At 38.0% G+C, this 26,369-nt stretch overlaps 1 protein-coding gene across 18 annotated transcripts in view; it reads left to right on the plus strand.

Annotated features, from left to right (window-relative positions):
* Positions 1-26,369, plus strand: part of LOC138761675 (double-stranded RNA-specific editase 1-like) — a 400,374-nt gene that overhangs the window by 278,001 nt on the left and 96,004 nt on the right. For 12 of the 18 annotated variants that reach the window (XM_069934221.1, XM_069934227.1, XM_069934232.1 and 9 more), the window contains 2 exons: positions 9,985-10,068; positions 21,949-22,889. In XM_069934221.1, coding sequence (XP_069790322.1) covers positions 9,985-10,068; positions 21,949-22,889 — 1,025 coding nt within the window. Of the gene's footprint in view, positions 1-7,693; positions 7,767-9,984; positions 10,069-21,948; positions 22,890-26,369 lie in introns of all 18 variants that reach the window. The other 6 variants (XM_069934222.1, XM_069934224.1, XM_069934225.1 and 3 more) reach the window with 1 other exon arrangement.

Below are 26,369 nucleotides of genomic sequence, written 5' to 3' on the forward strand. Positions count from 1 at the left end.
AAATCTTTTTAACAGGGAGCTCTCCAACCTCATTATGCCTATACTGCTGCCATTTTCATCATTTTGACAATCTTTTTTCCATCATTCTTCACAACCCTCCAAATTTATTTCCATACAGATGGAAATAAACCATTGATTTGTGAATACACTGGGCCTCAAGAGTATCTGAGGGAAGGATTTTAATAACTGTTAAAATAATTGTTAAAAGATTAATTTGAACAGCATAAATTAAGCAACTACACCTTAAAATCCATCTTACCAGTTTGTTTTAATAGGGAGAATTGGAACAAAAAGTGATTCAATTTGCCAAGGAGAGGAGAAATGAGATTATTGGGCCTGCTTGTGTAACATATCACAGTCTGAGATGTTGTACCATTATATATTTCAAATTTAAAACTACTAATTTAACATTAAGCTTTCAAATTGACTGTACAAAGGTCAGCTTGGATGGAGGAAATTTGATATTTAGACAATCTGGCTTCTGCTAGTTTTTAGCAGGTGCCTTTATTGAGTGAGTTCCTGACCTGCGTCCAATTGACCTACTTTCTTGTTTAGGGCTGTAGATAACATGCAAACTGACAACTCTTTGATTAACATTATTTGAAATACTGTACAGTCTAACTTATCACAGCAACTATAGACAGGAGATAAACATTCTGCCAAAAGTGAGGCTCCATATAAAATATAGACATTTAAAGATCAATTTTGTACATAATTTAGTGGCTCAAACTATTATCCAGGGATTCTGCTTATTTGAATAACATTTTTTTATTATTGGATGGACTTCTGAACTCTCAAAATGTATGTGAATGTTGATTTTATGTTTTTATGATCAAATGTACATCCATCAGGCATGCTTAACAAAAATAAACCTTTGTTTCAATATTTAACACTTTAATATATTCTCCAATTCATCATACAACAGGAAGAGACATAAATTACACCAATTACCTGCTCCAGCATCTGTAATTGGTTTTGATGATAGCTGATCAAAATAAGAATGTGTGTTTTAAGTGATTTGTATATTTGGCATTGCTCCTTGTCACAGCAGAGATCTCCAAGCAATAATTCTATGGAGCAGAATTCTGGATAGTAATATAAGACTGCTTCAGCAATTTATCAATTGTGTCAGACTGCACACAACCTTTATTAGAATGTAACTGAAAACTGTACATAGACAAGTTGAAATAATTGCTTTTTTTATTTTGCAGCTTTTGATGAGCATTCAAGCAGGATACTATATCCATATTTGCCAACAATTGGTAGTTGGGAAAGAAAGGAATGAGGAGGATATGGAGAAGCTTGCAAATGGATGGGGCAAGAGAGTAACTGAATGAGCAAAATGATGGCAAATGGATATGATGTGGGATTATTTACTTTGGTAGAAAATACAAAAGCATCTGAGATCTGAATTAGCAGGGAAACTGATACAGCTTAATCAAATGGATTGCAGCTTTGTTAATGTAAATGAGAGCATCTGAACTAGGATTTGTCAGACTATGTACAGAAATCAGAAAGACGTGGTACAGATCTCCCCAAGAAGTCCAGGTTTGACCTGCGGAAAGCTATCTCAGCAACAAAGAGGCAATTCTGAGGGAAACTAGTAACAGAGCCAGATACTCGCCAGATATAGCTGGAAGTGCAGCCCATTACATCCTACAAGGCAAAGCCGAACATCATAAATGGCTGTGATGATTCAATACCTGATGAGCTGAGCACCTTTTATGCTCGCTTTGAAAAGGAAAATTCAACGCTACCAATGAGAATCTCTGCACAAGTTAATGACCCTGTGATATTTCAAGTTCAAATTTATTTATCATCCTATTGCACAACTTCAACCCTAGTCCTCAGTGCAAAACATGCAAACAAACACACAACCAGACATAATGTACATACAGACAAGTGATACACATGCTGGACAAATATACATATACTGTTTATAAATAAATAAATATTGTTTAATAAATAGTAGCATCTCGAATGGTTAGTGTGAGCAGTTAATTTAGTCGTTCAGCATGCTCGCTGCCCATGGGAAGAAGCTGTTTCTCATCTTGGTGGTACTGGTTCTGATACATGTATCTATTTCCCTATGGGAGTAGGTGAAAAATGCTGCGTGTGGGATGATAAGGGTCCTCAACTATTTTGGGTGCCCTGTTCAGATAATGATCCCAGTAGATCACATTGAATGGGGCGGTGGGGAGCTGGTGGAGTGAGATCCCACTGAAGCTCTCCCTCACTCTTGTGGTCCTGTGGATTCCCTTCAGCGACCATGATATACTGTGATAGAGCTGGACAGGATGCTCTCGACAGAGCTCCTGTCGAACATTGACATGATTATGGCTGGTAGCCTTGCCCATTTCTGTCTTCTTGGGAAGTACATTTGCTGTTGCACCTTCCTGGCAAATGAGGAGGTGTGTGTCTAGGATAGGTCACTAGTTATGTTGTCTCTGAGAAACTTGGTGCTCTCTATTCTCTCCACTTCCAAGTTATTAATGTGTAGTGGAGGGTGGTCATTCCTGGTCCTCCTGAAGATCACTGTCATCTCCTTCGTTTTGTCCATGTTGAGACTTAGATTGATATTCTTGCACCATATCACGAGATTTTCCACCTTTTATCTAGTGGAACTCATCGTTGTTGCCAATAAGGCCAATTACTATTGTGTCATCCTCAAACTTGATTACTCCGTGGGACCTGGATGTGGCATTGCAGTCATGAGTCAGTAAGATAGACAGGAGCTGGCTGAGCACACAGCCCTGAGGTGTGCCAGTGTTCAACGTGATGGTGCTCTATGTTCTGCTGCCGAACCATACAGACTATGCTCTTTCCCTAAGGAGGTCCAGAATCCAGTTATATCCAATTGCAGCGAGGGGTGTTGAGTCCCAGTGAAGACTGCTTCTCCACCAGGCTCTGGGAGTGGTTGTATTTAACACTGAGCTAAAATCAATAGGGTGTGAGGTGTTGTACACCAGGTGAGTTAGGACGGAATGGAGGGACAAGTCTATAGCACAGTGGTTCTCAAACATTTCCTCCCACACATAAACCACCTTAAGTAATCTATGACTGGATGCCATAGGTGCTCTGTGGTTAGTAAGGAATTGCTTAAAGTAGTATGTCAGTGGAGAAAAAAAAGGTTTAGAACCACTACTTATTGCATCATCAGTGGAATAGTTTTTACTATAGGCAAATTGAAATGGGCCCAGTGTCTCTGGAAGATGCGCTTTGATACATTGCATCACCAGACGCTCAAAACATTTTATAATGGTGGAGGTCAGTGCCACAGGGTGGTAGTCATTGAGGCCACATCCTGATCTTCCTGCGGACTGGCTTAGTTCGTTTTGCTTGGAGTCTGTATGCCAGGGTTTGCAGGATGGATATGTGATCTGAGTAACCGAAATGGGGGCGAGGGGCAGCCTTTTATGTACCAGGGATGTTGCTGTACACCAATCCAAAGTGTTCTCTCCACTGGTGGCAAAGTTAACATGCTATTAAAACTGTAGTAAGACTGCTTTCAGGTTGGCATCATTGAAGTCATCAGCTACAATCATGACACCTTAGAAAGGACGTGTGGGCTTTGCAGATGGCACTGTAAAGCTCCTTCATGTCTTCACGTCATTAACCAAAGGCAGAATGTAGACTGCAGCAATCAGCATGGCCAAGAATTCCCTGGTCTGCATTTCACCATCAGGTGCTCCGTCTCTGCTGAGCAGAACATATTCACAACAGACATTTGTGCACCAGGTCTCACTGATATAAAAATAGACTTCTCTCAAGTCAAATCAAAAGCAGCAGCGTCTCTACCTGCCCTGAAAGAGATGAGGCCATCAAGCTGGATCGCTGAGCCTGGAAAGGAGTCCTGGAACTATATTTCTTTCTTTTTAAGATATTGTTATTGATATTTAATATATAAACAATTCAACTGTACAATTATGCAATGTGCAATACATTTAAAATATTGGAAAAAGATTTCAAATGTGAACATAATTCAAAAGACAAATGCACATTGTCATTTAGTGTAGTAAAACATAACAGTAAACAAAAAAAAACAACCCAAAAGAAAGAGAAATAAAAGAAAGAAAGGAAAAATGAAGTTAAAAGTTCTTTTCAAATTAATTATAAAATTATTTTTCTTCCTGGAGTCATATTTCTATAATGAACAGAGCACAGAAACCCTGCAATTCTCTCTAGTTCAGATGCAGCCTCAGGTAAGATCTCCAGATTGTCAGGAGAGCGGTCTGAAGGGGTTAACTCTCAGTCTAACCCCGATACCGGCCCGCTTTCCACACTCTGCCTTCTCCAGCTGCGCCTCCCATGTGACTCCCATGATCTACTCCATGGTTTGCTGCAGTTTGTGTTCCCTTCTTCAATAGGTTAAAACTGCTCAGTATCTTTTCAATCCAATCCACTAGTTTGAAAGTCCAGTCATATTTCTTCATTTTGTTATTGATTCCCGATCATGCACAGTACTAATGGGGTTGAGGATTTCACCATTATGAGGAGCTAAAGTAGTCGCTGCAACCGCGTGCTCTGCCATTTATTTGTCTCTGAGACCAACGTCAGAATATTCTTCAAGAGGATAAACCTTTGTAAGGCGTCAGGCCCTGATGACGTACTTGGCAAGATGCTAAAAATCTGTGCCAACCAACTAGCAGGAGTGTTCATGGATATTTTCAGTCTCTCATTGTTGCAGTCAGAAGTTCTTACCTGCTTCAAAAGGGCTTCAATCAAAGAAAAGCAAAGTGAGCTGCCTCAATAACTATTGCCCAGAAGCTCTCGCATCTACTGTGATGAAATGCCAGAATCAACTCGTACCTAAGTAAAGATCTGGACCCATTTCAATTCACTCACCACCACAGTCGCTCCACAGCAGATGCAAACTCATTGGCTCTCCATTCAACTTGGACCACCGATACAACAGCAAGACATACATCAGGCTATTTTTCATCGGTAACAGCTCAGTCATCATCCCTTCACTACTGATCATTAAGCTGCAAAACCTGGGCCTTTGCACATCCTCTGCAACTGGATCCTTAACTTTCTCATTGGAAGACCACAGTCAGTATGAAATGGAAACATCTCCTCACTGACAATCAAACAGACATATGTCAAGGATGCATGCTTAGCCCACTGCTCTACTCGCTAAACACCCATGATTGTGTGACTAAGTACAATTAAAATGCTTTCTACAAATTTGCCGATGACACCATGGTTGTTGGGAGAATCTCAGACAGCAATGAGGAAGTGTAAGATAGGTCAGCTAGTTGAATAGGGTCATAACAACCAGTGCACACAATGTTAGCAAAACTAAGCTACTGATTGTTGACTTCAGGAGGGTGGAAATCAGGAAAATACAAACCAGTCCTCATTGAGGGATCAGCAGTGGAAAGGGTAAAGGATTTCAAATTCTGGGTGTCAACGTCTCTGAAGTTCTATCCTGGGGCCTCCATTTTGATGCAATCATGAAAGAAGTGAGGAATTTAAGGACATTTGGTATGAGACCAAAGATTCTTTCAGATTTCTCCAGGTGAACCGTGGAGAATAGTTTGACTGGTTGATTACTGTCTGGTCTGGAGGTGCCAATGCACAGGACAGCGAAAGACCGCTGATAGTTGTGAACTCTGCCAGCACTGTCATGAGGTCTCAAGAAAGCAGCCTCTCTTATCAAGGACCCTTACCACTTAGGTCATGCCTTCTTCTCACTGCTACCTTCAGGAAGAAGGTAAAGGAGTCTGAAGACAAATGCCCAATTATCCAGAAACGGCATCTTCCCCCTTTGCTATCAAATTTCTGAACTACAGACACTACCTCACTTTCTCTTCTTTTGTACTAATTTATATATTTTTTAAAAATGTAATTTATAGCAACTTTGCACCAGTAGTGCCATAAATAATGAATTTTGTGACATGTTCACGTTAATAAAATCTGATTCTGAAATCAAAATAAAGATTGAGAGATTAGGAATGGACAATAATATTTCATTTTAAATTATTTTTTTTAAATCTCCAGGAATAATGGCAATCTGTAGGATACCACAAAAAGTTAAATTCTGGTGTCTGAGATGATTTTTGTTTGGCTGTAACTTAGAATTATCACATGAATTAACAGGTATCTATCACACAGGTATCACTACTTACTTCTCCCATGTACTTGTAGTTGACTTGTTTTGATAATATGCCAGGATACCGCAGTTTATGGAAAGGGAACACCTCAGGCAGCTGCTGCAGGGTTTCTGGATTTCACTGCAGATCTGCAGCTGTTGGAAGTTGCTGTCACATTTAGGCCTTAATTAGCCAATTTCCACAGAGCAATTTCACGTAGGGAGCACTTTATTTTGTGAACTTGCATTCCTCGCATTGCATATTTATATCATGCTTCTTGGTAAAATACATTAATATATCAAACTTTCTTTCCCCTGCAGCCATTGTGCATCTTTCAAGGTAGAAGTAATTCATTTTGTTTTGAATTCTAGCAGCTAAGAAAGATGGATTCATTGAGGATGGAAAGAGGAACATCCTTCAGTGGTGTTTCTTAAATTTTACACTCCTGTTGCAGGTGGTTTGGCTAGCAGTGTTTCCTCCACAAAAAAATGATCTCTACCATGATTCACAGATAGGTTCCAATTTAACTCTATGATCCAATCTGCAATGGATACAACAGTAGAAATTGCAAATATATCCATGGGCATAATCAAATGCCAGAAACATACAGCAGGTCAAGCAATATCTTAGAAAGAAAAATTGAGTCACTGTTTGAGGGCATTGTCCCTTCAGAACTTGAAATGTGAGAAAATGAGCAGATTTATCATGCCAAAATGGGGAGAATGAACAAGAGGCTTATCTGTGTTAAGGTGGAGAGCAAAATTTAGACTGCACTCCATAACAAACATTTCCTCTTCTCTTCACTCCTTTCCCTTCTGTAACTTAAAACATTTCACTTTTTTGGTTGCGACAAAGGGTCATGGGCTTAAAAAAATCTTTGTTTCCTCACAGATGCTGCTTGACTCTTGATTGTTTCTATTTAGATTTAGCTTAAAAAATAGACTTGAAGGGAAATAGATTTTGCATTTTATATAAGATGACAGGTAAATGTTAAATAAGAAAGTCTGCAGAAGCTGGGGTTGAGTGCAGTACACAATAGTGCTGCATGCTGCTGAGTTTTTCTATCACGTGTATTGCAACAGGCAAATATGGTTGATTTAGGGGGCTATAAACACAATGAAATTTGTGAACTACAGGGAATAGTTTTGAATGAAAGTAGATGACAAAGTAGATTTTACTTCAAGGAAATGTAAAATTTGAAGTTTTTGCTTAATTTTCTCGAATTAGATCCAGTAACTTTATTTAAAAGTTTATATATAGTTCCAAAAATGTTGTTTCTTTTCTTCTCAAATTTGTTGACTGAAATTTAAATTCATTTGTAATGGCTAAATGGCAATTGACACATTTGCTTCTAATCAGTTTATGTTTGTTGATTTAGTGGGCTTGTATAATTAAGATAGCTCTTTTCATTCATCATGTATTGCATCTTATGAGTTGCAATTTTGATTTCAACATTTAGTAATTTTATTAATAGTTTCAGATTTCAAAAAAAAAACAGTTGTTTATGGTCCAATAAAGGTTTCAGTTTTGTATCTCCCACATTGCATTTAACAACAGTGGTATTTGTTTAAAAAAAATATCTGTTATTCTAATTCCAGGCAGAACTCAGTGGAGTAATGTATTTTCAATTGTTACAACCTAGACCACCAATAGAAATTCACCAAGGCAATGGTATCTACAAAACAATAATTTTTATTAATATCTATTAATAATATAAAATTTTACTTAATTCTAAACTTAACCCCACTATGTGCAAATGTATTTGTGTGTGTGTGTGTGTGTTGTTGTTTGTTTGTCTGTATGCATGTTGTGTCTGATTGTGGGTCTGTGCGTTTTGCACCGAGGACCAGAGAACGCTGCTTTGTCGGGTTGTACTTGTGCAATCAGATGACGATAAACTTTTTCTCTCTTTTTGCCTTTCAATATGCTCCTTAAAACTACCACTTGACCAAAGTTTTGGTCATCTGCCCTGCCTTTTTCTTATATTTGATGTTAACTTTTAATCTAGTGTATTCGTGTGAGGTTTCAAAAACTTGGAGGTGAAAGCCTCTGAGTGCTTAATGATAAAGAATATAATTGGAAGGTAGGAAAGATGAAAGGGGGAGCACTGTAGCATAAAATGCCCTCAGTTTTGTGCAGAAAGTAAATCTGTGACGCTACTGTGTGTCATTGATCAAGCTAGGATAGAGTTCAATGACAATGAAGTGTATAACTTATTTGAAATTTAATCATTTATTTGGGGCAGTGTGGTTACAGCACCAGTTACCAGGGTTCAAATCCAGCATGATCTGTAGGAGTGTGTATGTTCTCCCTGTATCTGTGTGGGTTTTCTCCAGATGCTTCAGTTTCCTCTCACTGTTCAAAACTTCCCAGAGGTGTAGGTCAATTGGATGTACTGTAATTGGGTGGCATGGGCTCGAAGGCTAAAAGTGCTTATTACTGTGTTATATGTCTAAATTTAATTTTTTTTAAAAATTGCAGAAATCTTTACTTTTTGGTCAGTAGCCAAGGCAAGTAGCCAATTCCTCTCACTTTGTTGACCTCCACAGAATTATTCTGTTAGAAGTTTATTTGCATACCAAAGAAATTTTGCTATCCATTTATTTCTCACTTTCAGGCATAGCTCTAAATGTGTCAGTTGGAGATACCACAATTAAAAAGAGCTTTCCTGAGCATCAAAGTTCTCCAGTTTTTTTCCTTGTGTGTCCTAAGCCAGCTAGATCAACACATGTGATCTGCAGATAATATTTATCTTCCATTCTATTTAAACACTCATTTGATGTGGGAAATTTTTCATCATGCAGAGAGATGGAGTGATGACTGTTAGTTGCTCCATGTCACGGACTTTGAAGACTTTTGTTTTATTTGTCTGTAATCTTGTACTGCTCTTTGAAGATGCAATTGCAATTTTGGATTAAGCAACTAATGTGATTTCATTTCAACTCCAATTCAATTAGCCTTTTTATTTGGCTATAGTTTTAAAGTTTTCCTTAATGCCAATGGAATACTGTAACTAAAAAAAAGTTAGCAGATTCTCACGGATGGAACAGTTCTTTGGAATACAGCCTCTATATAATTTTCTTCACTAAAATAGATTCCTAATATTTTAGCCTACTACTGTCAATGTCAATTTGGCTCAGCTTTGACTATTCCATCAATGTTCAAACTTTTGCCCGCCACAGGATATGGGAGGACACTAGGTTGAATTATGCTATGTGAACTTTTATAGAATCATATGAGGTCCTTCAGCCCAATTTATCCATGTCAACCAAAATGTCCCGCTCAGACTTGTCCCACCTGCCTTTAAACCTATCCCATCCAAATTTTTCGTAAATGTTACAATAGTACTGCCTTAACCATCACTTCTGCAACTCTTTCTGTACACTCGCTACCCTTTGTGTAAAGAAAGAAAGTTACCCCTTGGGTTTTCCTCCCTCACCTAAGCCTATCTCCTCTGATTTGCTAATTCCCCCCATTCTTGACAAAAGACCCAATCTATTTTTCTGATCATGATTCTGTGAAGAACTGCTGGTTGGATGCAGTCTAGTGTGGAAATGTGGAGCAAGTTGGAACACAAATAGTTGCATTCCCAGGCTCACGCTTTGGTGCAAGTGTATTCTGTTATGTAGCCAAAGAACTGGATGCACTTGATTTCTAACCCCACAGCATTGCATCAAGCATGACTGAGGCCAAAAGTGTGATGCCTTCACCAATCTTTATTAAAATGGTGTTTTAAGTTTTTTAAACCTTTTTATTCAAATTATATTAATGTTTCTAATTCATTTTCATTACTTAAATATACTTAGATCTCAATTTTCATCTTGTAATCTTTTATATTTCTTTCTAAGGAATCAAAAAAAGTTTCATGATAACTTCCATTATCTTGCAGATAGATCACTTGACTATCAACAGTCGAAAAACCAGCAGAAATATTTTAATCAGGATGTGGATGATGAGGATGGTGAAAACATGAGTAAGAACACTGACTATTTCAGTTTATGCACACAGGACTACTTCTGTCCTTTATTCTGATGAAGCAAAGCTTTGTTCTTTAAATTGAAAATCCATCAGTAACCTTTACATACTAGCCCAATTTTGTGTTTGGTAAACTGATGCTTTCTTGTCACTTTTTCAGAGTTCACATCAGCTAGCAAAGTGAGATGTGTTCTTCTATTTCGTGCATATTTAGATTTTGTGTGGTACAAGCAAAAAGAAAGGTGGAGGTCAAACATATTTTTGATAGAGTTGTTTGTTTTAGGATGCAGTTTGTGACGAAACTCATTGTGACCCAGGCTCTTTCCTCTCAGTGTACTTGGTGTCTGAAATCTCACAAGTTCAGTCATTTACCCCAATGTTCATTGACAACAGGAAATAGTATCAAAGAGAGATTTGAATGAGTGGTATTATCAAATGTTGTTGAAAGGTAATGTATCAGACACGTGTAAAGATTGCTGAGTACTTTTGGATAGCAGCAAGAAGCCCACCTGCCTTCAATTGACAAGGCTGACTCTGAGCTAAGTGGTAATTGGACATTTGCGACATAAATAGCATGAAGTGGCAGAGCCAATGGGAATACTGGGGAAAAACTGGCTGAGCCGTGGCACAAAGCTTATGAATCCTAAGTGTGTACTAAAATTTACAAAACTATTAAATATTTAAAAAGCATTTAAGAGATATTAAAACACATAAATTGTTAAAAACAATTAAGTAAACTTTGTTGATCCGGAAAATTTAAAAAGCCCAATACTTAACTGAACCTTTGTAACAATGCTCTCCACTGATGTGCACAGGCCAGTGGTGGAGTGGTTAGTAAACCATCAGTCAGCATCTGCCGGTCTGTTTGGAGTCTCCACATTTGTGGATGTTTGCCAGGCATCCCTGATGTTTGCCTGGGAAGTGCCATCAGTTTCACCTCGAATTGTGGGCAATTTCGCAAGAGAATCCAAGCAAGTGAGAGGCTGTTTCACTTAGGTTGTTGCAATGCAAATGTTATAATTTTCCTAATTGTCCTGAAGGAGGAGAAAATATGAAAAGCAAAATTGAAAAAGAAACTGCTATTTCTGCTTGAACATTTTAAGTGGTCTTAGAAATATTTAATCAACAAAGAGAACTGCTAAATTGCAATAGGTTTTGGCAAGCATTGTTGCTCAGATAGAATAAAGGCAAACCTTGGGTTACATTAGGGTACATTCCTGAGAACTGTCTGCAAACTGATTTCTGCGTAAATCAGAAATGTCCATTTCTACAGTAAAATATGTAATGCTCCACGTGCACTTGTTATTTTTCATTCATTTCAGTGGCCAATCGCCCTAACACTACCCATAAATAAACTATTACAACGTATGTTGTAATAAAAACATTTTATTATTATTATCAACTTAAATAATTATTGAAAAATGTATGGGAGAATTTGCATAGATTTTAGTAAGTAGGTCACTCATATCCTGGGAGCCATGTATATACAATTTTACATCTCATATTTACAGTTAAACCTTTAACTAGTAAACAAAATATAACTTTTTGCTTGAAATTGATTATCTGCTTCACTGTTTGATATTTTTAAATATAACAGATGGTAGATTTCTAAATTAAAACCACTGTTTGTTGATGAAACTGCAATCTGCATTGTGGAATGGTAAGTATTTGGAAATGCATTGGGTTAAGTGGAAAAATCAAACATTCCGGGAAGATTCATTCCTGATTATCAAGAAAAGTAAATGCACCATCTACATATTTGGCTTTTTTTCTTTCAGGTTTTCTATTTAAAAATGGATATTTACTGTTTTTGGACATATTAATAATAATTCTGTTATATTAAATAAAATGTTTGCCTTCCTCCAATCTGCTGACATGGCTAAATTCACAACATCCTGCTGAGATGGTAGACTATCTCCACCTAACTTTATGATGTTCAACCAATTGTTGTGTTAACTTTGGGTATTTCAGCTTTCTTTATCCTCAATTATTTGCAATAGTATGTAATAAAACACTAATTTTGTTCATTTTTTTCTGTTCTTTAAATTTCCTTTGCAGATTTTAGCAACTTCTATCCCTCTCCTTTTTATTCCGGGTCAGCGATCCTCTTCCTAAGTATCTTCATGCCACCGACAATCCAGTTGGATATGTAGGAGGATGAGACCTTTAAACAATTCTGCACCAATCATCCTTGAACTTGGATAATTTGGATCAAGCCATCTCGTTAGAAATTGGATGGAAAGTTATTAGATGGCATTCAGTATATTATATTTGTATTGAAGGAAATTCATGTTATCAGGGACAAAAAGAATGATCACAATCCTAAACAGTTCATATTTTTTTTCCATTTGTAAGCAGAAAGCCTGCTTCTGATGGTGTGCTTTGATAATAAATAAAATTATGATATATGTCATTATTGGTTTAAAAGAATAACTGAAACCTGGAACTGAGGTGAATTATTTCCAGTCCAACAACTAGAATGTAGTGACTCCATAACTTCCTCATCTACTCCTCCCTCCCCACCAATCATCCTCTTGGCACCTACCCCTGTGACCACAGGAGATGCTCCACCTGCGCCCTCACCTCCTTCCTCACCACCATTCGGTGCCCTAAACAGTTCTTCCGAGTGAAACAACACCTATGAACCTGCAGAGGTCATCTTCTGCATCTGATGTTCCCGTTGTGGTCTCCTCTACATTTGAGAGACTGGGATTTGTTGAGCACCTCAGCTCTGTCTGCCACAATAGCATGGATGTCCCAGTGGCCACCCATTTCAATTCCCCATCCAAATCCCTTACTGACAAAACTGTCCATGGTCTGATGCACTGTCAGACTGAGACCACCCGCAGATTGGAGGAACAACACCTCATCATCTGTCTGGGCACTTTCCAATAAGATAGCATTAAAATTGACTTATCAAATTTCCATTAGAACCCCTAATACTCCCTAAATCCCCCCTTCTTCTTTCCTCTAGTTATTCCCCTTTCCCTCTGTCTCCTATCACAAAGCCAAAATCATATCTCACCTTTCCTCATATCCAATTAACACCTTTTGTTGATTGGTCTAGACTTCTCCCCTTCCCATTCTTCCACCGTTCTCTCTCAGTCTTAATTGAGATGCCTGACTGCTTTTTGCTTTTACCTTAAAGAAGGGCTTAGGCTCGAAACATCAGTAATATATCTTGACCTCTGGATGCTGTGAGATCACCTGAGTTCCTCCAGATTTTCTCTGTGTTTTTACAACTAAAATGTACTAAGTGAGGACTGCGAGCAGTCAAATGAAGTTCCAGCTGCTCCATGTACTGCCCTGATCCAGTTCCAGAAGTGGCATTTAACAATCTGATGCAATACCCGATTCAGCACAGGTTGAATGTGAATTTCATTTAATGTATATAGGCTTGACCCTAGGATGGAATACATTTTATTTTACAATATTACAGATCAAAATTAGTTGCAGCTATAGAGACATACCCTTGTACATTAAGCAATTTTAGATCTTGGGTTCAGTTAAGTCTATAAAAATCCCCTTCCAGTTGACCATTATTTAATTATAAGAAAATTCTAACTGTCCCAATTAGTTTTGGAATGAAATTAATTCAAGGCAGAAAAAAATGCACACTTCCCTTTGTACTATAAAATCTTTGTTTTATTGACTGATTTTTTAAAAATTCTATTTATCAAACCTCTCTTGCTCAAATTGCATTTGGTGAAATTGATTCCATCTTGCACCCCTTATCGGTGACATCAAATACTATCTATTCTAATTAACTGAATCGGGTGGAACCCTACCTGTCCATAGAAATTACTGTTAACAATTCATGAATGAAATTAGGATTCATGTTTAAATAAATGCAAATTTGATTTAGCCTGAATGAATTAGCACAAAGTTTAACTGACTTGAAGTAATATTGGGAAAACAAATTATTTTATTCAACATTTTTATTTCTATACCTGTGTTTATTCCTCTGTTAAAGTTGGTAATGGATGCCAGAGGAAAGCTTCCTGCACATTTGTGGAATGAAAATTAGTCTAGCAATAATCATCTAAATTTGTGAGCACTAGATAAACCGTTCACCTGTTTGCAGCAACAGCAAGGACCACCCCCCACCCCCAGTGCCCAACCACTTTAATTCCACTCACCATTCCACACTGACTGCCAAATTGAACCGCCCACATGTTGGTGGAACAACACCTTGTATTCCGTCTCGGCAATCTTTGACCACATAACATTAATATTGACCCAATTTCTGTTAACCCCGTTCACCTCTCTCTCTCTCTCTCTCTCTCTCTCTTTCCCTTACCCCTCTGTCTCCCTCCTTCAGTTCCCTACCCCCTTCCCTTCCTTCTCTAATCACAGAGCTATCTTTCTTCGCCTTCTTCCCTCTCTACCTATCACTTCTTAGTTTCTCTCTCTCTTCTGCCTTTCACCTGTCAGCCTGTGCACCTCCCCTTCCCCCACCTCTTTATTCAAACGCCTTCCTGATTTTCGACACTCCTGATGAAAGACTCAGGCTCTATATGTTGACTGCCTTTTACTTCCTATGGATGCTGCGCTATGTGCTGAGTTTCTCCAGCACTTTTGTGTTCTGCAACTTAGACTTCCTCATCTTTAAGTTATCTCGTAGTTTCTTGAGGTCTACATTGTATATGTTCCTGGCTAGATGAGCCAGATGTTTAGAAATGTCAAAATGTTATGGATTTTACTGTGCAAAAATAAGGGGATTCTATTGCAGCCTTGCTCTGATGTGAATTTTGGCATTACATGTCAGATATTTGTGGCTTAAGTTGTTGATGGACATGCCATATGGATAATTTCTCTACAATGCCATTGTGATCCATATTGCATTTTGTTACGAGTTAATTATATATTTCCTACAGACAACATTTTAGTGACCCTGAATTTGCAATCTTTAGCAAAGCAAGGGACTTCTTGCTATTCTCACAAATACCCAGCAATTTTGGCGTAAAATTTAGTCCATATTAAAGAATTCTCACAGAAAGGAAACAACGAGGGAATTTTACTTAATATTTTAGTTGTAAGTTGTAAATGATTGTTGCATCCATATCTGCTTAAGAGTAAGTTGAGGGTGAAATATTTTAAAATTCTTTATTTTGAAAAGCTCATGAAATTATAGAGACTGCAACTGCAGTATATATTGCAATACTTCTTGAGCATTTTTGAATCTTTATACAGTACTCGCCTTTAAATACAGGTACACAATCCTTTATCTGGATATTTAAAATCCAGAAATCAGCATTTTTTTCCTGGTGCTGGTACAGCAGAGGGAGGGAGAGAGAGAGAGAGAGAGAGCAGCACAACTAGGTTGGGCGGGGGTGGGGGAGACAGAAGCGTGACTCGGGTGGGCGGGGAGGGGAAAGAGACGACAGCGCGACTGGAAGGGAGTGGATACGACAGCACAATTCAGGTGGGCTTAAATCTGGGGCGGCTGGCTTTTGTTCTAAAATCCGGAAAATCCAAAATTCAGAACACACTGTCCCCCAAGGGTTCTGGATAAAGGATTGTGTACCTGTAGTTGACATTTCTTTTAAATGGTGAGTTAGATATTATCATTCACATCTTTTTTGAATATTTTATTTTAATTTTCATAGACTCATCAAACAAGCATTGTAATCTTTTTTAACATTCATATAACATGCAGAGTCTGGTTTATCCCCCCATCCTCGTACAACTGAAAGTACTATCAATTAAATTACTTCGATAGCAAAATGAAAAATACCCCATAAATTCCTCCTCTTTTCCCCCTCCCAGTTTATCTTTACCCCCCCCAGCACCAATAACCAAGCTATTTGTGTCAATCCCACAAATGCACCCATCTACCACTTGTATCTCCGTCCCTTTCCTTGAGCTCCCCAAATTCATTCTTACTTATAATATACATTCATCGTTAACATTAACATTATGAAAAAAAGCACATATTTCCCCACAGTTATAATATTTACTGTCTATCTTTCCCCTGATTCCCTCTTTCCACCTTTACATTTACGTTTAATCCCGAAGCGGTGGTAGAGTTCTTACAAAGTCCATTACCTCTCTTGGATCCTTAAAAAAAAGTTTATTTCCCCTTCCGCCTTACTATCTTCAGCGGTGCTGGGTGAAAGAGGGTAAACTGGTTCCTTTTTGTTTAAGGCTCTTTTTAACCAGGTCAAATTCTTTCTGTCAAGTTACCCAGCCTTTCTTTGATTGCCCCCTGCCCTGCCATGTGTCTTCAAAGTTCTTTTTATCTGGCTAATGGCTCCAGTATCTCTCTGGAAAAAGGAATCAGGCCCTCTGTCCCCTTTATTTGCCTTTCACCTCCCTGTAATACCCTTCTTTTATTCCCTCGTTCTTCCTCCTCCTCCACCTTGCTTTCCGACTCCTTCACTTACTTTTTGTCTCCAGGCCGTCCTGTCATTCTATTTTCCCACCAAATCCCCTCAGGCCGCACTGCTCCTGGAGTCCTTCAGGCCCGCCACCTCGAACGCCCTCTGACACCTTGGACCCGACCTCTTTGTGCCTGCTGTTTGGAGCGGAGTTACCAAGTAAGTCCTTGTCTTCCAGTTTACTTTTTCTTCCAGCCCAGCCCGTGCGGTCTTTCCACTGCCACCAGCATTGTCACCAACTCCACTTTGACTTGACTCCTCAACTATGGGTCCCCAACTGTTCCGTGCCTGACAGCTCTCCTGTTGCCGCCTGTCTCACCGTCCACTCCTCGACTTGACTCCCCTGACCTTGGGTATGACTTTGGGCCTCACCATCTCCTGCTCTCGCTGTTTCGGTCGCGTCCTTCCCCCAGCCCCCTCGAGATCCAACCTTATTGGAGCCACCTGTCTCTCCTTCCTGGGTGAGTCCCGTTCCCTCGGCAAGCTTTGTGGCTCTGTTGTTATGGGGCCATCTGTCTCTCCTTCCTGGGTAAATCCCGTTCCCTCGGGAAGCTTTGTGGCTCCGTTTTTACTGTCACCGCTGCACTGGGTCAGCCTCTCCACCATGTGGTGAGTATCTTCCTCCATCCTGTCTTTGTTTTTTTTCCCCATCTTTTTACTTTCCCTTCTCACTCTTTATTCATATTATTGGCTGTCTTCCTTTTTGGGGTCTTTTTATTTTAGGGGATCTTCTTGTATTTATCCTTCTCTTTTCCTTGGGGAGGTCTTGGATCACCCTACAAGCCTCTCATTGCAATCTTGGATCTGTCATTCACATCTTTAACAGTTAAATTGCAACAGCTGGGGAAGGAGCTTTGCATAACTTTACAAAACTAAAATGACTCAAGAAGGTTTCCCAGAACAGAACTGAAGCTTTATGATAATAGTTTTTGAGATGATTGACTCAGTGCAAATGCCATATTCAAGTCCTTCACAGCAAAAATAATCTCTGCTATTTGTGTAATAGCACAATGCAAAAAAGTGCTGCAGAAACTCAGCAGGTCACGCAGCACCCACAGGAAGTAAAAGGCAGTTGAAGTTTTGGACAATCAATTGAAAAAAATGCTGATTTGTGCTTTATTTAAACCGCTAAATATAACTAATTAATATTGAAATGTTGAAACATTTGTTTTTATTGTTCCAGCTGCTGTTGTCTCCCACGCATTTAAATGGAGACTCTTGTGCTTCCAAGTTTGACCTTGATGCACTATCAATTACTAAAAAGACTAGAGTTACAGAACTATAAGCTTGTATTTACAATAAACTGGAGGGTCATCGGATGTTGTGATCCAGGCTTTCTGGAGAGGGGTTATGGTGTTGGAGTCTTTATTCGGGGGGGGGGGGGGGGTGGCGAGACATGAGTTCAGTGGGTGAAGCCAGATTAATGAGAGTACAGTAGTTCACCACAAACCTGACACAAACTGCAGTAGCATAAAAAATTCCTGCTTAAATCTGGAAAAGTTCAAACTGCCCTGTTGGGTCCTAAGAGAAGTTGATTGGTGCAGTAGAGCATAAAATGCAGCTGCTGGTTTAGGCCCATAGTAAGGAAACTTGATTATATCCTACCATCCATGCTGACGTGGGAATAGAAACTCTGGGTCAATAGTTTTAGCCATCTTTACATTAATGCTGTCTTTTCCCTCTGCTTCATCACTCCCAATAACACAAAGAGGTTAAGTGTGACAAGAGCATTTCATTTTTATTTATTCAGTTCTTGAATTTCTCAACTGTTGTTTGTTGTTTTAATTTTTTTCGGAAAATTGCAAATATTTGCCTACCTTGAGTTGAATAAAGCTGAAAAAAAAATCAATTCCCAGCCTTTTCTGAATTAGTTACTTCTGCTCTTGTTTTCGAGATGTAATTAGGTCAGAGAACAGGTCAATTTTACTGTCTGTATTTAACTACCTTTTTATCAGTTGTAAAAGAGGCCTTCTTTGGGAAATTTAGCTCCGAGTGCATATATTAACTGCAGCAAAACAACCAAGTTTATAGTGTAATTTAGGCATCCCCAAAAACCATGAGGTGAGTTGAACCAGTGAAAACAGCTTAAATTTATAAACTGTTTATTTTTAAAATCTTTTCCTACAAAAACACAGAAAGCCACTTGCATTGAGTATGAAATCAAATGTATTCAGAAAATCTCCCCCCCCCCCCAACTAAAGTTCTGACATTTTGATTGACCAAAATTGTTGAAGATATTTAACAATTTGGACAAACTGCATCAAATACCGAGCACTCAGTAGTAAATAACTGAAAGCATCACAGGAACTAAACAAGATGCAATAACCCATTTGCAAAGGTGATTTAGTGTAATAACTTGCCTGCAGCACATTTTTCACACAAATGTTGGTAATACATCCATGTAAAATTGACTTATATTTTTTAACAGTTTTGTTTCTTATAGAAGTGATTATTAATTTGATCAAGAATATTCTTCTTTTTCAAGATGCCTTTTCCTTTAATGCGTTGCCAGAGTGGGTATTCATATTTGTGAAACTTCCTTGTATTTCTCCATACCTGTCCTTCAGTAAGCATGGGTGTATGAATTTAGGGTTTTTGGTCAATTATTAAGTCTGAACAAAAATCTGTAAGTAACTAACCAAATGTTATTAAAATTTATATTGAACCAAGGGCACAAGTTTCATGTTAAACAACTCCAGCATAATAAATAAGCTTAGAATTAATTTTCTGCCATTAGCCAAAGGGCATGTTCTAAGTGTGAAGACCAAAGCATGCAGGAAATTGCAACATGGTAAATATACTATACTTTTGTTCACTATTACATGATTTTTTTTTGGTTTGGGTAGTCGTTTATGAGGAAGAATTCAGCAATTGAACCTGTGGAAAGGAAAGTGATCAAATTCAGATCACACATCAATCATAAAATAGCTTGTGAAAGCTCATTTATAGACTGTTAAAAGTAATTTAATTGCTAGTGCACTTACTCCTTCATATTTCATTTTTCATAACTTGATCCAGTTATTCGCCAATTCACCTGACCCCCCCGCATCTGCAGAATTTCTTGTTTAAATTATAGAAAATAGTTACTGCGTGCTATCAAACTTAAAGGCAATATCTCAGCTATAGGCATGTTAACGTTTTTTTTCCACCATTTGAAAATCAGTTGTATTTGAAGAGGTATTCAATTGCATATGAAGTTTGAATGCAGATTTTGCTTTTTGAACATAAATGTCTCATTATCTATTCATGTGAACATGCTTACTGAAGTCCGTTTCATTCATTTGCTGTAAGTAAGCAGACTTGGTGTGAATTACCATTGTTATTCTACTAATTTTTCTACCTCTTTTGTCTTGTGATTTTATTTGTTATTGTGATTAACCCCAACTATTATATCCTGCTGCATTCTTAAATTTCAATGCCTAACATTTGTTTTCTTGAAAATCGTCTCTATATTATCCAAAATAATAATTTACTCATCAGTAGGTGAACACCTCTCTTGCCTCCTTGATCCAGGTATTCATGCAAATGGCTCACGTATTCTTGCAGCACATGTTAAATAATATGCATTTGTATCATGTACCTGAAGGCATATTGTCAATGTATAAAATATACATCTTTCAATTGTTGCACACAAGTATTACTTTTGGAAAACTGAGCTGAAATTCATTCTTGATACATCTTTTGTATTGACAGTATCTTTATAAAAATCCATGACCAAGTCAACATCACAACTTTCAGATATGCCAAGGTGTACATGTAAATACAGGAAAATTGGAGTCATGCTTCTTTGTGATTAAATAAATGTAATTCACTATTTTCTTCCAGAACACTTGTCCATCTGTTTTATCCCTTCCTGTTCCCCTTTATTGGTATTAGGAATTCCCACTCTGGCATTACAGCTTTTTTTTTTGAGCTCCAAAGGAGTAACCTATGGACCTTTTGTTGAAGGATGTTATAAATGAAAATTTGACTGATATTTTATCAGCTTTGTGAATGGAATGAAGTGATGTGTATGAAGGAACCCTGTAGTTTATCAACCTGCCCCACCCTCCTTTAGTATACATGTATGGACATGCTTGGACAATAAGTACTACCTAATATCTGATTGTTAATCAAACAGGTAGCATATTGTGCAGTGCATAAAAATTCTTATAGTTGTGTTATGTACCTCATTAGATAAATAACCAGTATTCAAGCCAAAGAAGCATGAAGTGGTATGATTTTCTGTTTTTTTTTAGGTGTGTGCTACGATGATACATCTTGAGCACATCATGTTGTAAAAGAACGCCACAGAATTTCAGATTTAAATAAAATACTAGGGGCGGCATGGGTAGAGTAGCGGTTAGTACAACGGGATTACACCACAAACGAACCGTGTTCGAATCCGGCGCTGTCTGTTCTGAGTTTATACGTTCTCCTGTGTCTGAATGGTTTTCCTTTGGGTTCTTTGGTTTCCTCCCACTCTTCAAAACGTACGGGGGTGGTAAGTTGATTGGGATATTTGGGTAGCACGGACTCATGGGCTGGTCTAAATTTAAAGACATCATTACTGATAACCTATATGCTCACTGTGGAACTGAACATTGAAATCTTGCGCAGTGATAAAGGTTTTTAGAAGGACAGACAGTGGAGCTGAAATAAATTCAGCTTTTTTTTCCGTAAATAATATTTTTTAAATTACCTGTAATTCCTACTTTTGGAATGTATTTGATTGTTTTATTTAAACAAATCTCTAATTACATAACTATTAAAAGTTTTATGATAAAATACTTTTCTGGCCCCCTGATGGCATTGGCCATTGATATGGTTGAACACAGCTTAGTTATTCCTGAAATTATTGTGGACTTCATATAAAAGACCTGGAGAAAAGCAGCCAGTGAATCATTACAAGATATTTGCATTAATATTCTTGCACTTATTCATGGGGTAGCCTGACAAAGAAACAGGAAACCTGGTCCTCTTCTTGAAAATATTAAGTTGCATCTTGGAATAAATGAACTGAAGTTGAAGAGGAAAAATTCTGATTGCAGCTTGTTATTTGATATGTTTAGCCAAGAAATTGATTATTGAGATCCATGCATGTGTTAAGTTTCATGTCACTTATACTTAAAAGTGAAGAGGCAGTTTAATGTTTTTCCTTGTGTTATATATTTAATAATGAGCGTAGAACTCTGTACCATGATAATATGGAGTATTAATATTTCTACTCTTCCCACTACCACCCCTCACCCATCCAAATTAAAGTTATCTGCTGCTTTTACCCTTGAAAATTCATTACCATTTTGAGCTATAGGTTGTTAATTCTTTCAGATATTTTAATTGTTAAATCTTTTTTTTTTACATTCACATATTAGCCTAAAACTAAACTCTCCCATCCCAAAATGAATGTCAGACACATCACTCATTCTGTTACAAAGAAAGATGAGGAATCTTTAAATTTTGCATTTACAAGATCCTACAACGAAGGTGTTGTAAGTTGCTCTTTCTGGGCACTGCAGGTTCAAGCAGCACTGACGTAAAAGAAAACCGTAATCTGGAGAACGTCTCTCTTAAAGAAAGCAATCAAACTCCTGATGAGACGCAGCTTTCAAATGGCAGCAATTCCTCCATTAACAGAAAACGGCCATTGGAAGAAGGCAGTAACGGGCACTCACATCCAAAGTTCCGTGCAAAGAAGAGGAAGAAAACACCAGGTCCCATTTTGCCAAAGAATGCACTTATGCAATTAAATGAAATTAAACCAGGCCTCCAATACAAGTTGCTATCTCAATCTGGCCCAGTCCATGCTCCTGTTTTTATCATGGCTGTTGAGGTCAATGGACAAAAGTTTGAAGGATCTGGGCCCACTAAGAAAAAAGCCAAGCTACATGTCGCTGAAAAAGCTCTGAGGTCCTTTGTCCAGTTTCCAAATGCTTCTGAGGCCCACCTGGCTATGGGGCGCATGCTGAATGTTAATACAGACTTTACATCAGATCATTCTGACTTTCCAGAGACTCTTTTTAATGGATTTGAAACTCCAGCACAAGGAGATGATCCTTATCTTTTGGGGTCCAATGGAGACGGTTCCTTCAATTCAGGTGACTATAATTCTTTTAACATCTCTTGTGATGCTGGAGGAAGTACTATTGGTCAATCAGCTATGATTGGTCCATCTCCCTTTGCCGTGACCAGTGGAAAGAACCCAGTCATGATCCTGAACGAACTGCGCCCTGGACTCAAATATGAGTTTGTTTCTGAGAGTGGAGAGAGCCATGCCAAAAATTTCATCATGGCAGTGACTGTAGATGGGCAGACGTTTGAAGGGTCAGGGAGAAACAAGAAGTTGGCAAAGGCTCGTGCTGCTCAAGCAACTCTTCAGACTCTGTTTAACATGCAACTGGACTCAACACCATCACGGCAACCTATTCTTAGTGAAGGCCTTCAGCTTCACCTGCCTCAGGTAGGAAACTTACTTTTGAACTTCGCACATTCTGACATAAGTCGGTGTCTTTTCAAGCGTCAAATACATATTTTAGTAGAAAAAAAAGGAAATAGAAATGTTAAATATATTCTTTGCAGCAATTAGCTGCACCATTCTTAATAAAAGAGGGCTGGAAAATAAAAAAAATGTAGCATTTGCTGGAAATCTGAATCTAAAAAGACTGCAACATGTGTGAAGAGATGAATGTTTCAGGTCAGGTTAGATCAGGATCCTCTGTCGGAGCAGGGAAAGAAAGGAAAGCATGTTAATTTTAAGTTACAGAGAACCAAATGAATGGGACAGAGGAACGAACATTTGTGGCATGGCTAACCATGCCATAAAGACAAGTAATTCAGTTTATGGGGCTAAAGAGTGATAATACAAATAAAGATGTAAAATGTTGCAAAAGTCAAGTTTCATCTTTAAAAAGTCTTCCTTCTTTGCTACCAGACTTAATATCTATCTATTTCCTGCACCTCTGGCCTCATCACCCACCTCCCCCCCACCCCCACCCAAGTCGCTCAACTGATTTGTCTTAGTTTTTCTCTCTTTTCCAAGAACCTGCATTTTACAAAATATTATGCTTCTTTGTATCATCACATTCTAATTGTCACATTAAACCAGCAACCTGGTGACCTCTTCAATTTATCCCCACAGCAAACCTGCTTTGCTCTTTCAGGCATATACTCCCTTTGTCCTAGCCATCCCTCACCTACTTTCTCTGAAACTTGAATCGAAATTGCTTTATGTATTTCACAGTTCTGTTGAAGAACCTTTGATTTTCTCTTTCCATAACTGCTTCCTGACTCACTTCGTGTTTCTAACATGTCCTGCTTTTATTACAAAGGGGCATAGTGTTGTGGTACATACTAATTGGAAGCTTTCCAGGCACATGTCAAATTGACAAGCAAATTGTTTTGTTAGTTCTGCATATTTTTATTGTCATTGCAAAGGTTTGAGCAGGAATTCTTTTTGCTGCCTTTTGTATTTGCTATCTTATCAGTTGCACCTTGAACTAATGTATGAAGAAATATTTTGCTATTTTTTTGCTCCTGAAGGGTGTACAATTTCAATACTTGCTTTTCCAGGTAAGAAGTTTTTGAATCTTCAAAGTGATGAATACTTTAACTACAGATTTGTCATTCAAAACTGCTTCTTGAACACTAAGATATAATGAGAAATAAATGCATGGCTCAAATCTTTGAGATATTTGCTGCTGACACCCGTTGTTAAAATTCAAACAGTTGCCACCTGTTTGCTGTTACCATTTTTGTTTTGTTCATTCCTTTTCTAATTGGTGAACGCGCTAAGAGTCGACATATTCACATATGGCTCCCTCTTGCACCTGTGCCCATCAATCAATTGAAAGAAGCTCTGATTTTTATCCCATCCCTTTATATGGTAAAAATTCTCTTGTCAAATCACGCTGGTTTTTCTGTACTACTTAAAATAGCTCAAGGAATTTGTAAAATATTTCATATGTGTATTTCCTTAAGCATGGCAGTGTGATAGTTACTCAAGATTTTTATTTTGTTTTGTGAACCTGAATCCCCAAATCCCTCTTGAATTGGGGGCCTCCTAAACATGTGTGAAATTAAAAATTTAGTCAAAGTTGGAATTTGTGGAAAAGCTGCTGCCATTTTTAATGCTTTGCAGAGACTGAGGCAGGAATTGTGGAACACCTTTGTTCAAGGTTCCAATGCTTATTGCAAATTAAGATGACTAATTCTCAATAAAACTTATGGAAGATTCAAAAATAAAATATAAACAATGAAATGTGCAGAATAAGGGAGAACCCACATAAAGAATAGGGATTCATTTCAGCAATTCTTCTTGTGTAATGAGGATGAAGGCTGTGGAAAGGTCATCCAGTGTGATCACCCTGGCAGAGAAGAGGAAAAGAATAATATGGTAGTTGTCAAATGATCTATGATTAGGGAGTCAAATAGCATCCTTGCTCATTACGATCATGGTACATTGTCTCTCTCTTGCCAGGTAGAGAGACATTTCACAAAGGCTTCAAGAGATATAAAAAGGGAGTAGGAAAGGCCAATCATTGTGGTCCATATTAGGACAGACAGCATTGAAAGGAAGAGGCAGATAGCACTGTCTGGAGAGTAGAGGATTATTACCAGTGCAACATCCAAATTGATATGGGAATATGGATTTATTAAAATGAACTGGAAAAAATGTGCCTGAAAAAATACTATAGATAAGAGGGGTTCCTTTTCAGGGAACACTGATGTTAGTTTTAGAATAAAAAAGAATTGTACCATTGGGATTTATACCAGCTGAACAAGACAGGGAGCAGATTCCAAAAGCAAGGATGCTTAGGGTGATCTCATGTACCAACACAGGCACATTAAACTATGATGCACAGTAAGCCAATAAATGTTCCCTTCAAGGGCCTATATTACAATATTCTGTGGCACACAGTGTATCAAATCTTGCCTTGCATGATTTTGCATGTTCTCCCTGCATCCTGTGTGAGTTTTCTTCCACATTCCAAAGATGTATGGGCTTTGTAAGTTGATTGGTCTCTTAGGTGTATTTGAGCAGTGCAGCTCATGGGCCAGAAAGGCCTGTTACCATCCTGTTTTTATAAAAGTTTAAAAAAATACTTACTCCTCCCATTCTACAATTATGGAGCAAACAGAAGAGCAGGTAAATTATCAGATCTTGGTGGGGATGTTGCTCAGCAAAGAGAGGGCCACTCACAGAGAGTGGTTTAAAGTGTTGGTTGTTGAAAGGGAAGGGACTTGATGTTAGATGGAAGTGTTAGATGGAAGAATTGAGAGAAGTTGGAATTGACTGCTGGGAATGGGAGATGCTGTTTTGATGGTGATTAGCTGCTTCAACCTTTGGCAGGAGCATATTAATTGATGCTTTTGTGAAAGTAGGGCTGAAGTTCATGAGTAACCTCATGAAAGTATTTTGTTTACCTAAAAGACTGATTAATTCAAAATAAATTTCCTGCATAATTAATTATATAGAACTTTATTCCAGTTGTGTTTGCATTCTGTTTAGCACCATTGTTAGTGTCGAGATACCTGTATATTAAGAACTTCAAAAGACATAATTACAGATTTAAGAAGCTACGTGAAGGTATCAAACAACAGGTTTTTCAAAACCTATTCTATTGTATGAATGTTTCACAGTCTGATAACTTCTTCGGCCAAATACATAAGGCATATATGATTGTTGGTGAGGATTCCATGCTTTCAGCAACAATATTTTGAAAAGAAGTGGTGTGGAAGAGTATAGAAAAGTCAGAGACGTTTCTCTTAGAACTATAAAACTAAAGAAAAGTGAAGCAAGTATTGTAGCTACACCAGGGGAAAAAATAATGGGTGAGTACAACATTTAGACTCGGACAGACTAAGACCTGTGGCCCATATAAACATACTTTACACTTATTATGAAGACTATAAACATCAATTGATCTCTAGACACAAGTTC

The sequence above is a fragment of the Narcine bancroftii genome, chromosome 4 (genome assembly GCF_036971445.1).
Source record: "Narcine bancroftii isolate sNarBan1 chromosome 4, sNarBan1.hap1, whole genome shotgun sequence".
NCBI classification, from domain to species: Eukaryota; Metazoa; Chordata; class Chondrichthyes; order Torpediniformes; family Narcinidae; genus Narcine; species Narcine bancroftii.